General features: G+C 37.5%; 1 protein-coding gene across 2 annotated transcripts; it reads right to left on the bottom strand.

Moving 5' to 3' along the window:
- Positions 1-1,113: 1,113 nt before the first annotated feature.
- Positions 1,114-6,982, bottom strand: LOC112167053 (potassium transporter 10). 2 transcript variants are annotated; one of them, XM_024304007.2, is made up of 8 exons: positions 6,565-6,982; positions 6,193-6,418; positions 5,293-5,538; positions 4,317-4,367; positions 3,990-4,229; positions 3,673-3,840; positions 3,135-3,386; positions 1,114-2,202 (listed from the first exon to the last, which is right to left on the bottom strand). In XM_024304007.2, exons 1-8 carry the CDS (start codon positions 6,676-6,678, stop codon positions 1,145-1,147), a joined length of 2,355 nt encoding a protein of 784 aa, XP_024159775.1. In that variant the 5' UTR covers positions 6,679-6,982; the 3' UTR covers positions 1,114-1,144. The 2 variants fall into 2 exon arrangements, with proteins under 2 accessions (XP_024159775.1, XP_024159774.1); XM_024304006.2 differs by having other exon boundaries at positions 3,969-4,229; positions 6,565-6,976.
- Positions 6,983-14,844: the final 7,862 nt, after the last annotated feature.

Below are 14,844 nucleotides of genomic sequence, written 5' to 3'. Positions count from 1 at the left end.
TTGGGAGACCACGGTTTTGTCTAGATTCAGAACTTGTATACTGTGTCAATAGACATTTTTGATAAAGTCAAAGATGCACCATGGTTGTCAATAGACATTTTTGATAAAGTCAAAGATGCACCATGGTCGTCCGTAGTCTTGGCCCTAAAAAGGATCCTTTTCGTCCCAGGGATGATGACGAAGACGTGTTAATAGCAGAAGTGCTTACTTATGTACAATAGGCGCATTATTGTACTTAGCACAATACAAGACCGGACACCTCAATTATTATGAACTTGTTGGCCAGATATAGCCCCGCGCCAACGCAACACCATTAGATTGGTAGAAAGACAATCTTTCGATATTTGAGAGGTACGATTGATATGGGTTTGTTCTATCCCTACAGAGAGAAAAGAAATGACGGAAGTGTGGGATCGGACCCCACAAGGCAAAATGCCACATTCCGTGCTCCTCTTCCCCTCCATCAAAATGACAACAAGCACTTCTAAATATTGAAATGAACCAAATCCGATCAGAGGATAATGTAGCGGACTTATTTACTAAGTCGTTACCAAAATCCACCTTCGAGAAACATGTGAAGAGCATCGAATTGAGAAAGTTATCCGAACTCCCATGATTGTAGCAATAAGGGGAAGATATTGACATCAGGGGGAGGCATGATGTCTACATGTTCGATCTCGAAGAGTGAAGGACGTGTTGTGCTCTTTTTGTCCTTCGACCAGGGTTATTTTTGTCCCAAAGGGTTTTTGTTACCTGGCAAGGTTTTTAACGAGGCAACAATCAAAGCGTCATCACCAAGTTTGAGCGGCACAAGGGGAAGTGTTGAAGGATGTCGACATTATGTGTGCCTCTACAAACTAACCTAGAGTTGTAATAGGAGAAGGTTTCGAGGTATTCAATGTATTCGGATTCTATTACCTTTTATGTACGTTGTAACTCCCTATATAAGGGCTCCTATTATCAATAATAAACAGACAATTACAATTCTCCTACAACACAAGAGGTCAATTTTAGTTCCGTGTGATTTTTTTTTTTTTTATTCTGTTTGTGGCTAGAGCAAAACTAGTCTTTGCCAAGTTCCGATTTTGCAATTTGGAGTCGGCACAAACATGATTTGGTAAGAGTCATTATATGAGACAACATTTTATACATAGAGTATCTGTCCAACATTCAAGAGGCTCTCTTGAGGAACGAAGAACAATACACTGTTTCCCCTGCATATCTTCCTAAGAAATGAATACAGATAATCTATAACTATCCGCTTCACAAAATTAGAATCCCTCCTAGCTCTTACTATGGTGTTTCCCATCATGTGAACTACCCCTGCATCTTTACAGTTGTGCAAGTATTCTACCTCATTCATCTCAATCTCGGCATTGGCGCTTGTCCGGTGTGACATCGTCAATGCACGACTTGCATTCAATGACACATCCTCCGGCGTTATTGTCATTGTCTCCACGGATGAAATTGTGAGGTCTGCATTGGAGAAAGGTATACTAACGTTGTTGTCAAACGGGATTTCTCTTGATTCGAAAGCTTGCTGGTCAAGTATAGAAGACACATCATCAGTATCAGAAGACGCTTCCATTAGGGACTCAAGCCGGATATACATGAAAAGACTGTCAAAGAGCTTTTCCTCAAAATCATCATCTTTCCTGTGGTCATCTTTGTAGCCATATCTCACAAAACAACGGAACATGTGGAAATTATTAGGTCCGATCCGCTTTACAAAGAACCGCTCTTCCTCAGGGACTGTACAGACAGGGAGGTACTTCACGCAGACAAATATGACAACCGAATGGATGGCAGGCAGGTTGGTTATAAAGTGAGAGAAGATACGGGGTACTCCACTAGCAAGCTCAGAATACACTAGTACTATGCCAGGTACACGAACCAGTCCTAAACTTGGACCAAGTCCAATAATCCAAGCCATTGACACCTTACTATGCATTTCAATGTCATATCGTCTTACAGTACCGTAATTCCAAACATACATCACGATAAAGAAAGCTGTTGCAATCACAAGAGGCGCCCAACCACCTTCATCAACCTTAAGGAGTACAGCAGATAGGTAAGGGCCCTCCACCAGTAATGATAAGCTGGTGAAGAGGAGGACAAAAATCCAATGTACGCGCCACACTAATATCATCACCAAAGTCATAAGAAAAGTGGTGACCAACATGACTATAACAACGGCCGTCCCTGTTGCAACATGTAATATCTGTTAGTTTGATTTAATCTTCATTCCACCCAGGAATCTTCAAATGATCTTTGGCAAGCAACTGTCAAAACAAAGAAGTTTGCCAGGAACTCTACCCGGTACACAGATGCTCTACATTAATTAAGAACCTACTGAGGCAGAACAGTAGTAACTCAAAACAGATGGAAAACAAATAAATTGGCAGAAACAGGAAGAAACTAAGAACGATTATGTATAAATCCACCTCATCATCAAGAACTATTGATATCAGTCTGGGAATTCAGCCCCCAGTATATGTGCAAAAGAAACAGTTATTTAAATTGATAAATAAAGTAGCTATATAGGTTTAAATGTATAAATACTTGATAAAGTTTGTACATATCAAAAGAAGGCAAAGGATGAAAGTCCAACTCATTGAAAAGGTTATAATTTAAGCTATCAATGGTATGTTCCTCAAGATGAGAACATGGTATGATAGGAGGAGGAAAATTCCTTTTTCACCAATGCTATACATATTAAGAAAATTTCAGTAGAAGCTTATTATCAAAATATACAAACCATGCAAGATCACTTTAAATAGATGATGCAAGAAAATAGAGGATACACGCACAGAGAAATTTCCAAGTCAGTTGTACACACTGACATGGCCTTTCATAAAACTTTCTGTACCGAAAAAAATTTCTGAATATTTATGGCACTAGCTGTGCACGCATGCATGCATAGAAGATACACATGCTTAGATATGTTTGGCCATAATATTGGGCCCTCAAGATGTATAAAGGTTGGTCCATAGTGCTTGGACAGTCTCTGGAAAGTAAATTAAAAGCTGAAGCAGCTGAAGGAATCACAATACTCTCCTATGAGACATGGTATAGCAATTTCAAAGAAGACAGATTGAATACGATTCAAAACATTCAAAGGAAGATAAACTTACCAGCAGCATTTCCAATCTGGGTTTTTTGGTTAAATCCAGCTGTCACAGAAATGCAGAGGATCATAAGAATCCAATTAACATCTGGAATATATATCTGGTGGCGGTGCCTTGAAGTATATATAACTTTGACTCTTGGGAAGCAGCCAAGTGAAAGGGCCTGCTTAATTAGTGAAAAAGTTGCTGTTATGGTGGACTGACTTGCAACTATAGCAGCTGCAATTGCAATGACATACACAGGCCAATATATAGTGTCTGCAAATATTATCAATTGGCATCTGTCAGTAACAAATTATAATGAATATGCCCCACGCCACTGTTGAAAATGTATTTAAAATTTAAGGAGTTTCTTGAGCAACAGACTTTTCATCGCATGAAATTCATCATGTATAATTTTCAAAGTTACTTTTAAATTCTACATGGTGTTAATATCTCATCCAACTATTACAAAAGTAACAGACTCCTACACCCAAAATCTGCAACACAGTTTAGTTTTCTTTTAGTGTTTGTGTTATATTTATACTTCTAAGATGAAACAAACCTGGAACAGACTGATAAAAAGCACGGTCCATATTGTTGGAATTTTTCATGAGGTACGCAGCTTGACCACAGTATGCTAAAAGAAGGCAAGGAAATACAACTACCGTAAAAGCAATCTGTATGGACAGGACTGGGAAATGGTTTAGGTCAGCGAAAAGTGTTTCTGTGCCTGTAATGGTTCACAAACTGTAAAGTATTAAAAGACTAATGTCATCAACTTGCTTGCATTTTTGGAATAAACTAATATTTATCAAAACAAGGACAAGGGATGCCATAAGAGCATAAGAGAACTTTTACCGTTTATACTAAGCATAATACCTCCTAGAGACTCCCACCCAGGTCGACCTCTCCTCTTAAAATATCGATACATATACACTGGTGAAAAGGCTTTTAAAATGCTACTATCATACTTCTTAATGTTGAAGATGCCAATTCCTCCAATTAAGAGAAGCCAAAAAAGTACTATTGGTGCAAACAGCCACCAAACTTTGCCTGTGCCATATTGTTGCATGATAAACAAAAGTACCAGTATGGCAACAGCAAAGAGCACGACCATTTCTATATAACAAAAGTGCACATAAAGTTAGATTTGGAGAAAGGCATAGATTGAGTCGCAAACATGACTATGAAATTGAAAATATGTACCCTTACTAATCCCCTTGTGATGCACATTCATCCCACCAACAGCTGAAAGAACTGCAAAGATAGTATGGTTAAGCAATATAACCGCATCCACATTACTGAAACATTGATCATTATAGTAACAAAAGCTTCATTCAAGAGCAGATCTAAGATTCTTTCAAAAGGGGCTCGCTTAATTGGCATATACGGATCACGATAGAAGTAACAAAAGATCCAGTGATGAAAAAAAATAGTCAGCTACTTAAAAACCTTGTTAACAATATAATAGTTTTTGACGTTTTTCAATCTTTCATCTTGGCATCCGACCAATTTAACCAAGTGTAATTCTTCTAGAATCAGGCCCTCTATATATCAATTATATTAGTTCAAATTCTACCATATGTTTGAACTCAGAAACCAGAATCAAGCCCTTAACTGGAGGCTTCAACAAGATTAGAATGGTGGTAATCTAATGTCCAGATAAATTGTTTAAAACTAGTTTTTTTTTTTTTTTTTTAAATAAAAAAAATAAAAACACAAGTAGATCAATAGAAAGAGAGAAGCTACAAGAATGAGGGATAATGTCCATTGCAAGAAGCTCCCTAACCAAGGCTTCCAGTCTGACATTTGAAATAACCCAATAGAACATTAAACCTTGCCTGGCTGCTGTTTTAAACCAAATACCTATATAACCCTCTTTTATATATGGCATTATGTATTTGATTATATATGTACAACTTGCTTGATCTCCAACAGTGGAAGTGCACTGTTATTCTACAAGATGCAGAAATCTGTTCTCATTAACACGCTAAGCTCTAACAGTTTATAGTCTTATACCATCACTTTTCTAATTTCATTTTACCACTCGCACCATCTCTTCTACTTTTTTGTTCTAACCTACTCACATACCATTAATTGAAAGGATCTGTGATTTTAAGCAGATTATTCGTGACAATCTAGGATAGACAAAAGAATGATACTATAACATGAAGATTTATACCTGATATGGCCGGAGTCAAAATCCCATCCCCAATCACCATGCAAGAGCCGATCAGCACAAGGATAAGAAGCAAGTTCTGCAAGAATTCATGTTTCTCCAACCCCCTCTTGATTCTTGCTGCAAATGATTTCTCACCAAATGTAGAACGACTAAATGTTGTTACCTCCTCATCAGTTACATCTTGGTTAGGAACACTCTTTATTTTTGCATGTCGACAAAGTAATGAATAAAGAGCAAATGTTCCGCCTGGAAACATGAGGAGGATAAGTTTACAAAAACTAGGTGTCTCACCAGAATCCCATAAAAGTTTGCCTCATTGAGAGGGTAGATAGCACACTTTGCATTTTATATGGAACTCTTCTTACATCAAGATTTACTTTTTGTACACCTATAATTTCAAATAGTAATTTCCCTTCTCTAACTGCTTCTATGCTGTCATAGAGTAAACTATTAGTGGAATGGCGGTTATATTATAAGGGGAAAAGATGTTGAAATGGATCAAACATGAGAAGACTACCCTCCACATTTTGAAAGAAACAATGAACGTCATTCCTTTCAAAATATTTATCTGACCTACTTTACAATCTCGCAAAAATTCTTATCAGCATTCATTCACTCTGTTTTGGTGCATCTGCATAAAATGATGCACATAAATGACTACAGACCATTGTCCCGTAAACGGGGCCTATAAAAAATCAAAATCAAAGCTTAGCTTCTCAAAGAAACTGGAAGTTAATGTAAACTGTGAAGTATGCAACACCTGATGGCCTATATTGTCTTACTCCCCAATTGTTAGTTAATTATCTAACCACAACATTCAAGGTAATGACAGCTTTAAACATTGATTATATAGAACTACAATAAGTAACTTCAATAGGTTGAGAACTTCAGATGAGTTACCTTGACCATTGTCATTTGCTCTACAGACAATAAAGACATACTTCAGAAGTGGAACGAAAGTAAGAGACCATATAATCACAGATAAAGCTCCAACAACATCCTCTTTGTCATCAACCCCATCAGGAAATATATTATAGAATACATATAAAGGAGATGTGCCCAAGTCTCCATAGACCACACCGAGGCTTTGAAATGCAAGTTGCAGAAGCATCATTGATGAACAGTTCTGGTAAGAAACATAAAAATTAAAAAAACCAATGATCACCAATCAAGACCAAGATTCATTCTTTTGCACATATTCAATTAGTCTTTACAAAAACATGAACTGGGTACCAAACAAAAAATGATTTGTAATATTTTAGAGTAAAATACCTTGTGAATGTTCGTTTCTTTGACCTTCTTGGCCTCCACATCAATGGGCTGATCAAGTTGCTGGTCCAAAACCCAGACACCACCTTTTTTGTCAGGGTCTTCCTGTGCAGCCATTATTTTGCAGAATTCTTCTCCTTCTTCTTCCCTTTACAAATTCATCTCCAAAATTTCTTTTTTGTTTTTTGTTTTTGTTGGGCCTTGTTCTGAGACCCCAGAATTTGCCATTTGTGTATGCGAGTGAGTTGGGGCAAGTGTTTGTGGATGGAGTTGTGTTAGTCTCATTGTTTTTCGGGAGGGCAATAGAGGAGTTGATGATGATCTTTGGGTATATTGTGAAGCTTACACCTCTCTTTCTATTCTGGGTGTCCTACTCTTCCGCCTTTTGCAGCTCTTTCCTTCTGTAATTCCTTTTTTTTCTTTTTTGGTATAATGCAAGCTGCTGTTCTCTCTAATGCAAACCACATCATTCATATACGTGGTGGTGTGTTCTATGACCTGATCCCGCCACCACATTTTCTGCAACGCGCATATATATAGTTGTTTGAAATGGACGGACAACAAAATATATAGGATATGAAGTTAACGGATTTGGACAGGCTATTACATGACACGAACATTGATATATTATTATCCGGCAGAGACGGATTGGTGTCAACTGTCAAGCATGTGTTTAACTATCACATGGCTCCTCTCACTTCACCGAGTAAGGCAGTGTGTGTGTTTTTGCACCCTCTAGATGGGAGTCATGGGACATTACATACATCTGGACAGAATTGGTGGCTTCCAAGTTCTACCAAAAGCCAAGCATGGTGTTAGTGATGTAATTATCGGTAATCATGAGAGACTTTTCGCAAGGTAATTTGATATTTCTATTTTCCCTCTAATGGTAGAGTTTGACCATCTTAACTCTTGAGATTGAGGTTGTTTTATTTGTGAATATCGAGGACTCTTTTACCATCTTGACTCTGCGTCTCTCTCCTTCCCTTCCTTTTCTTCACGAGCACACTATTAAAGAAACTATGTATATAGGTACAGAAAGATGAGTAAATTGAAGAAAACAAACTCTTATTTCTCTCATCTTTTTATACTATTCTTCTGACAAGTCACATGGAATCACTATAATTGATTCTATGCATCTCGTGAATTAGTGATTTTTGGTTTCTTGTTTTCAAAAGTAGTGATTTGTTTTCCTTAGGAGGTGAGGTTGTCTTTGCTTGCTTAGGGTTGCTTAAATACTGTTGTCTCTTAGACTTGAATGAGTTTCATTTGCTTAGGTAGGTTTTTCCAAATTTTCTGGTTGAAATTCTTATTTAAGTGTATGTAAGCCGTAGCTTTTGGCTATTGAACTTTAATGATATCAATTAATTCCAAAAAATAACAATAATAAAGCTTCCCAACAAAACCATATTCGTCTACGAAAACAAAAAAGGAAAATGATAATTAAGGTCATCTATACTAACGGGGGCTCGAACACGCAACTTCCTTCCACCTTGACAACATGTGATATGTCAGATTAGAGCACACAAAATATTTTATGTTAAATCACTCCGGGGGTGTATTATATTTGGATTTGTGCAAACTTTTTTTAATTGATAGACTTTTTAAAAAGTCCATATGTTGATAGACTACTATTGATTTCTTAAAATCATTGATTTTAGCAACAAACTTTTTATTCATTCTTGAAAATCCATATATTTTATTATGAATGACTTTTATAGATTTTCTAGTAAATAAAAATAAAAAACAAAGAACACAACCAATGCAATCTAAATGCAAAGCAAGATAATAACTCGTTATCTATTCAATGGTTGAGTATCTTCTAGTAGAACTTGACTCAAATGAACGATTACTCTGTCTAGCTAGTTTGTTCTCATTTCTAATCTCACAATCAACTTAAAGATATAATATAGCTCACTTGATGCTTATGGTTAATTATTCTCATCAATTTTGTTTTCACCTATATGGTTAATTATTCTCATAGATCAATTTTGTTTTCACCTATTAACATATATCATAAAAATATTGATCAATGTCTTGATCTATAATCAATCAATCGAAATTCAATTGTTCAAGGAAAGAGCTTTTCTTGAACAATGATATAAATTCAAATTGATTAGGTATCAAAAAATATTAATATCATGAAAGATTAGAGAAAAGATAAGAAGAAACAAGAAAGAGAGACAAGAGATAACCAACTTCTTTGCGCGCAGAAAGAAAAATTTGATAGAATAAAAAATAAAATAATAAGTCTTTGATAGACTTTTTCAAATCTTTGGTCTTATGGCTAGAAAATTATTAAAATTTAGTATGTATAGTTAACACTACAAAGTCCATGATTATCCTTGATTTTCTAATTCCATAAATATAAATGAAATTTTGAATACCTCTGAACTTTTGTTCATTTTTAAAAGTCTTAATTGAATACCCTTAGATTTTGGTGGAATTCATAAAGTCTTTAAAAATCATAATCGAATACCCCAAGACTTTCATGGACTCCTGAAAGTCTATATTGAATACAGTCAGACTTTTAAATTTCATAGATTTCTTAAAAAATTCCACTAATTCCATATACAGTACAGCCCCCCCCCCCTCCATCTTTTAATAGCATACCTTAAAAAGACTAAAAATTACAACTCATGTCATTCTCTCTCTCTCTCTCTCTCTCTCTCTCTCTCTCTCTCTCTCTCTCTCTCTCTCTCTCTCTCTCTCTCTCTCTCTCTCTCTCTCTCTCTCTCTCTCTCTCTCTCTCTCTCGTCATTGGCCTTCTATCCCCATCTCCATCATCCTGAGACTACGAGCTTCATCAACAGAATTTCAAAGAAGTTAAGACGTCTTCGACCTCCACGCTTTACAAAACAATAGTTCAAGGAGCCGGATTAGCTTAGGACTCCGGCGAGAGGTGGAGGAGCTCGATGGCTTGGGTTAGCGGAAGTTCCAGAAGTGCCATGAAAGAGTTGGCGTTCTCCAGCGGCAACGTCATGAGTCGCTGGATTTTTTCGCGGAATTGGAAGATCTCGACTCTGGGTTCTTCATGTTCGGTCAGGTACAGTGGTGATTCGGACACTGTTCCATCAGTTGGTTTCATGAGTTGTAGCAATTGAGAAGGTTTAGAGATTACATTGAAGCATGAAGCATCTCTTTCGGCGGCACCTTTATCGATCTGACACCTACTAATCTAGTTGAGATACACACATTGGTGAAGGTTTTGGGTTGATATTGATTTACATACGTGGATTGAAGCCCAGTTTAGGATTGCTATGTTGTGAGAATAAGTGTTTCTTATATTGTTATAAGAGGAAAACACTTCTGATATTGTTTTGAGAAGAAGCAACTAAGGTGTTTAGTAAACTGTTTTTAAAAGTGCTCTGAAAAAGAAAAGCAATTTCTAAGTGTTTGGTAAGTCATAAGTAGAAAGTGCTTTGATTGGGTAAAATGGACATAAGTACTCAATTTAGTACTAGAATTTCTCCTTAAGGTGGACATGGGAACATGAAGTTATCATATAATTTTGTAAGCCTCAGTGGAGAGATGGATATGTGATCTCACAAAAGCTGCCTGTTCTGCTGCTTCATCTACTGTCATCTTTTACTCCTGATGAGTCACCTTCGTTTGCACTTCCTTGTCTTTGATCCAAGTGCTTAATTCGGTCCGCGAACAAGGCTTTCAGGCTATCCCCGAGCTCCACGAGATCCGATGGCATGGCGAAATTAGCATCAAGCTTGGGCATGAAATTGTGAACCTGGTCGAGCCGCGACTCTCAGAGCTAGACAAGAGCTTCGAGCACATGCACCATTGCGTATAGAATAGCGACACGACTATGCAGTTTGAGGGGCTGACCTGAAACTCTCCAACTTCACCCTGCACAAGTTGAATATACCCGTAAATTTGGTTTAAGGGTAAAAGTGGAATCAAATGGCTCTTGACCATTTACCAATTTGGGCCCAACAAATGCCCACTTATTCCACTAAAAGATTTGTGTGCTCACTTATCCAATTTAAAGATAAAAAGACAAGTTTGCCCTTCAAATAATTAAAAAGTCATTGGAGATTTCACTGGACTCTGGTCACAGGCAGCCAGACTCTTGTCCGCGGTCCCCGATCGGAGGTTCCCAAAGAGGTCGCTAGAGACTTTTATTACCCCTAATAAAAGTCAATAAATTTTTACTAGGGGGCAATAAAAAGTTTATAGTTTATTGGGTATTTTAGAGAGCGGGGGGGGGGGGTAAACCAAACGCTAGACTCCGGTCACCGATCCAGAGGTTCCCAAAAAGTGATCGTCGGAGACTTTTATTATCCCCCAATAAAACCCAATAATTTTTTATTGGTGGGCAATAAAACAAGATGCCGTAGTCCGTCACAAGTCGCCAGACTCCAATGACCGATCACTGGTCGTCGGAGACTTTTATTACCCCCTAATAAAAATCAATAAATTTTTATTGGAGAGCAATAATAATTTATTGAGGGACAATAAAAGTTTATTGGGTATTATTTGGGGACAATAAAACCAGACACCGGATTTCGAACTTCGGCCACTGGTCTAGAAGTTGCCAGAGGTTCCCAAAGACTTTTATTAACCCCCAATAAAACCCAATAAATTTTTATTGGGGGCCAATAAAGTTTATTGGGTATTATTGGGGGGTAATAAAACTAGACGCGGGACTCCGATCTCTTGTGACCAGATTCCGACAGCTGATGACGGAAGTCCGGTGAAGTCTCCGATGACATCTCTCTCTCTCTCTCTCTCAGTGACAAAGAGAGAAAGGGAAAAATTTTTGGGATAAACAAAAGTAAATAAATAAAAAATACTTAATTAGGTATTAGGGCAAAAGATATGTGATTTATTGGGTAAATAGGTAATCTCATAAGATGTTTGGGTAAGTGAGATTAGTGTAGCTCAAATTTGGGTAAATTGACATTTATTTTTGTCGACTTAGGGTTCGAAGGAGATGGAAGGCAAATTCTCCAAAAATAATACCTGCGAGGAAGAGAATCTGAACAAAATCTGGAAGGAAAAGGTGGGAGCAGTCTTTGACTCTCATGGCCCTTCATGCAAACTGAAATGACCGTCGATCAAACATAATGTACTTGATCTTATGAAGCATGGATACTCCAAAAATCTGACTATGGTGTATCGTATCCGTATTGGATACAGATACGGGTTGGATACGTGTTAGGTGCGTATCTGAGACCTTCAATACGTATCGTTGACTATGTAGTGGTGTTGACCATGGGGTTACATCTTGGATACATGCTGACCTATTTTTGGATACGTTTTGGGGGGGTATTCTTGACAAATTGAATCAATTAAAACCTGAAACATACCACAGCCGCACTTGTCTCCAATTCTCCCTTCGCGTCTCTGTTCTCTCCTTCTTCACGGCTTCGTCAACGAAATGGTAGACCAAGACGTATGTTCAGATTGAAAGCTTGAAGATTGAAGCTTTGTGGGTTGAAGGCTTTAAGCTTGAAGGTCGATCTCCAGATTTTTGAATCATCTTATATCAATTGGTTTGATTGTTATTATCCCATGGCAGCAACCATCTGTTTGAATCGGAGTAGGGGTTGTTATTGATTGTCATTATAAAATTATAAAATTATAAATTGGTTTGAATTATAATCTTGTGGTAGCAACCGTCTATTATTAAAGCTTGAAGGTTGTTTTGGAGTAGGGGTTGTTACTTGTTAGGGGAAATGATCATTTACCCAATTTCAATAACAAAATTGCCCACTTGCTCCACCAACAGTTTTTTAACCTCATTTACCCAAAACACTCTAAGTTATTATTTCCCTAATACCCAATTAATTCTTTTTTAATTTTTTTGGGACTTTTTTGCCTTCTCCTTTTTTCTCACATAGAGAGAGAAGTCATCCTCCACCTTGCTGTGCTCCGGTGACCAGTGGCCGGCCGAGGTCTCCTACGACCGATGACAGGAATCCGGCAACCGATCACCGGAATCTCAAATCCGAGTGCCGGACTGGTGACCGGATTTCGGCGTTTGATTTTATTACCCCCCAATAATCATATTATTGCCCCCCAGTAACAAGCTCATTGGGGATCAATAATTACTGAAAAATGAAGATGTTTTTAATTTTGAATGTTTTAGTAGGTTTATCCAAATAAATAATCTTATTATTGCTCCCCATAATCTTATTATTGCCCTAATAAACATTTTATTGCCCCCCAGTAATATTATTATTGCCTCCCACTAATAAACCAAAATGAACATGCTACAAACTCATTTGATCAATTTATATGTTCAATTGTACACGTTACTTTTTCTTTCTTTTTTTTCCTTCCCCATTCTCGGAGCTCACAATATACCCAAAAAAAAAAGTAAAAAACACAAATAACAATATACCAAAAAAAAAAAATCTATGGGCACCCACCGGAGTGTGAGGCCGACAATTTCACTCTTTTCTGATCGAGGCTCTGGGTTCTCTGAGGCGAAGGCTTGGAAGTTGACGAGGACTTTTAGGTGGAAATGGGGTTGGGCTTCGAGGCGCGGCAGACTCCTCCTCCTTCGCTGCCGCCCCCAGAATTTGCTTTGGGCACCAGATCGGATCTACCGGAGATGAAATTGCTATGGGAACTTCGTCGACAGCCGTCAAATGGGTGGATAAAGATGGTCGACGATGGCTAAGCAGCGATCGGAGAGGTCGATGGTGGGGATTGGTTGGACGTCGGGTCGGGTCGTCAGTGAGGGGGATGGAGGAGAGACCCGAGTCTGGAGAGAGAAATCGATGAGAGAGAGAGAGAGAGAGAGAGAGAGAGAGATGTGTATTTTATTAATTAAAATGAGGGTAATAATGTCAATAGATGTTAGATTGGGTAAGTGGGGTTAAAAAACTCTTAATGGAGTAAGCGGACAATTTTGTAGCTGAAATTGGGTAAGTGGTCACGGCGCCTAATTGTTATTGATTGTTATTATAAATTGGTTGAACTTTTTGTTAAATAATTTAATCCTTGGACTTATGTTTTGTATGATTGTTTTAATATTATGTCTTTTAATTGCTTGTTTCATTGCAATGCCATCATTTTATATACAATATTCATCAGACACATTCATTAATACCATATATATATATATATATATATATATATATATATATACACACACACACACACACACACTATATATATACAGATCCTATCCAGAGCGGAGCTCCGCTTTGAAAATCAACGTGTGAAGTTCGAGTTTTCGGTCTCATATCCACATCTCGACTGTTCAGTTTTTAGGTACTAGTGTATAGATTGTCTCTGAAAATTTTCAACCAAAATGATGATCGTTAAGGCATTGATAAGTGCCTTAAAGCTAGTACGGTTCAGGTTGACAGATTCAGTCCTTCCATTGGTTTAAACGAGTTAGATGCCTTAATGATCATCAATTTGGCTGAAAATTTGCAGAGATGATCTATACAGTAGTACCTAAAAACTGAACGGTTGAAATGTGGATATGCGACCGAAAAGTGACTGAAAACTCGAACTTCACACGTTAATTTCAAAGCGGAGCTCCGCTCTAGATTGGATCTGTATATATATATATATATATATATATATATATATATATGTTACATATTATTTTAGAAAACGTATCCGAAATGTATTGTATCCTGTTTTTTTGAGAAAAAACGTATCCACGTATCGTACCTCGTACCCAGTACCCCTGTCAGTGCATCATAGACTTGATCTCAACCGAGATATGACATGCTCTCCTTGTTCTCACATGTGGTCTCAGCACAGAATGGGATGAGTCAATAATCTCAGACAGTGTATACCATGAATAGGAAACCAGATGGTATGAGTGAGGAAGATTTTTCCCGCAAGTACTATGATGATTTTATAGCCAAGTTTGAAAACGACTTTGGACTTGCTGAAAAATGGTCATGCTTTGTTTCTTATCAAGAAGCATCTGTTTTCGTTCTTGGCAATGTTCCTGTAAAGACCATTCTGATGTACGTCTTGTTCCTTGACATATATTTAAAGAACTGAACCGGATGAAGATTGGATAATGATCACATTAAGGGCACTCCTACTTGAAATAGGTATAGCAATGAAGCGAGTACAAAACATTTTAGCATAGGCTTTATATGTGTTTATGGGGTTGGTCTCAATTTCATTCTTTGTCTAAGAACCAGTTCCGCACCCAGAACCCTTTCTTCTTCTTCTTCTTCTTGGTATGGAAGCTTGGATATAAATTTGGTTTGTACGAAATCACATATTTTGTTTCACTTTCTAGGCCGTGAACATTTGTACCTTGTTTCTACCTCTCTAGTTCAACCG

Source organism: Rosa chinensis, chromosome 5 (genome assembly GCF_002994745.2).
Source record: "Rosa chinensis cultivar Old Blush chromosome 5, RchiOBHm-V2, whole genome shotgun sequence".
Classification (NCBI taxonomy): domain Eukaryota; kingdom Viridiplantae; phylum Streptophyta; class Magnoliopsida; order Rosales; family Rosaceae; genus Rosa; species Rosa chinensis.
Note: the sequence above shows the minus strand (reverse complement) of the source record. Positions and strands in the feature narration are given on the sequence as shown.

What these genes read in the sequence shown, in the direction of transcription:
- LOC112167053 (XM_024304006.2), bottom strand. Translation starts at nt 6,678, where the DNA reads ATGGCTGCACAGGAAGACCCTGACAAAAAAGGTGGTGTCTGGGTTTTG. An exon ending in AAGAAACGAACATTCACAAG is followed by an intron (nt 6,419 to 6,564) that starts GTATTTTACTCT and finishes GTTTCTTACCAG; the next exon opens with AACTGTTCATCAATGATGCT. An exon ending in AGCAAATGACAATGGTCAAG is followed by an intron (nt 5,539 to 6,192) that starts GTAACTCATCTG and finishes TCATGTTTCCAG; the next exon opens with GCGGAACATTTGCTCTTTAT.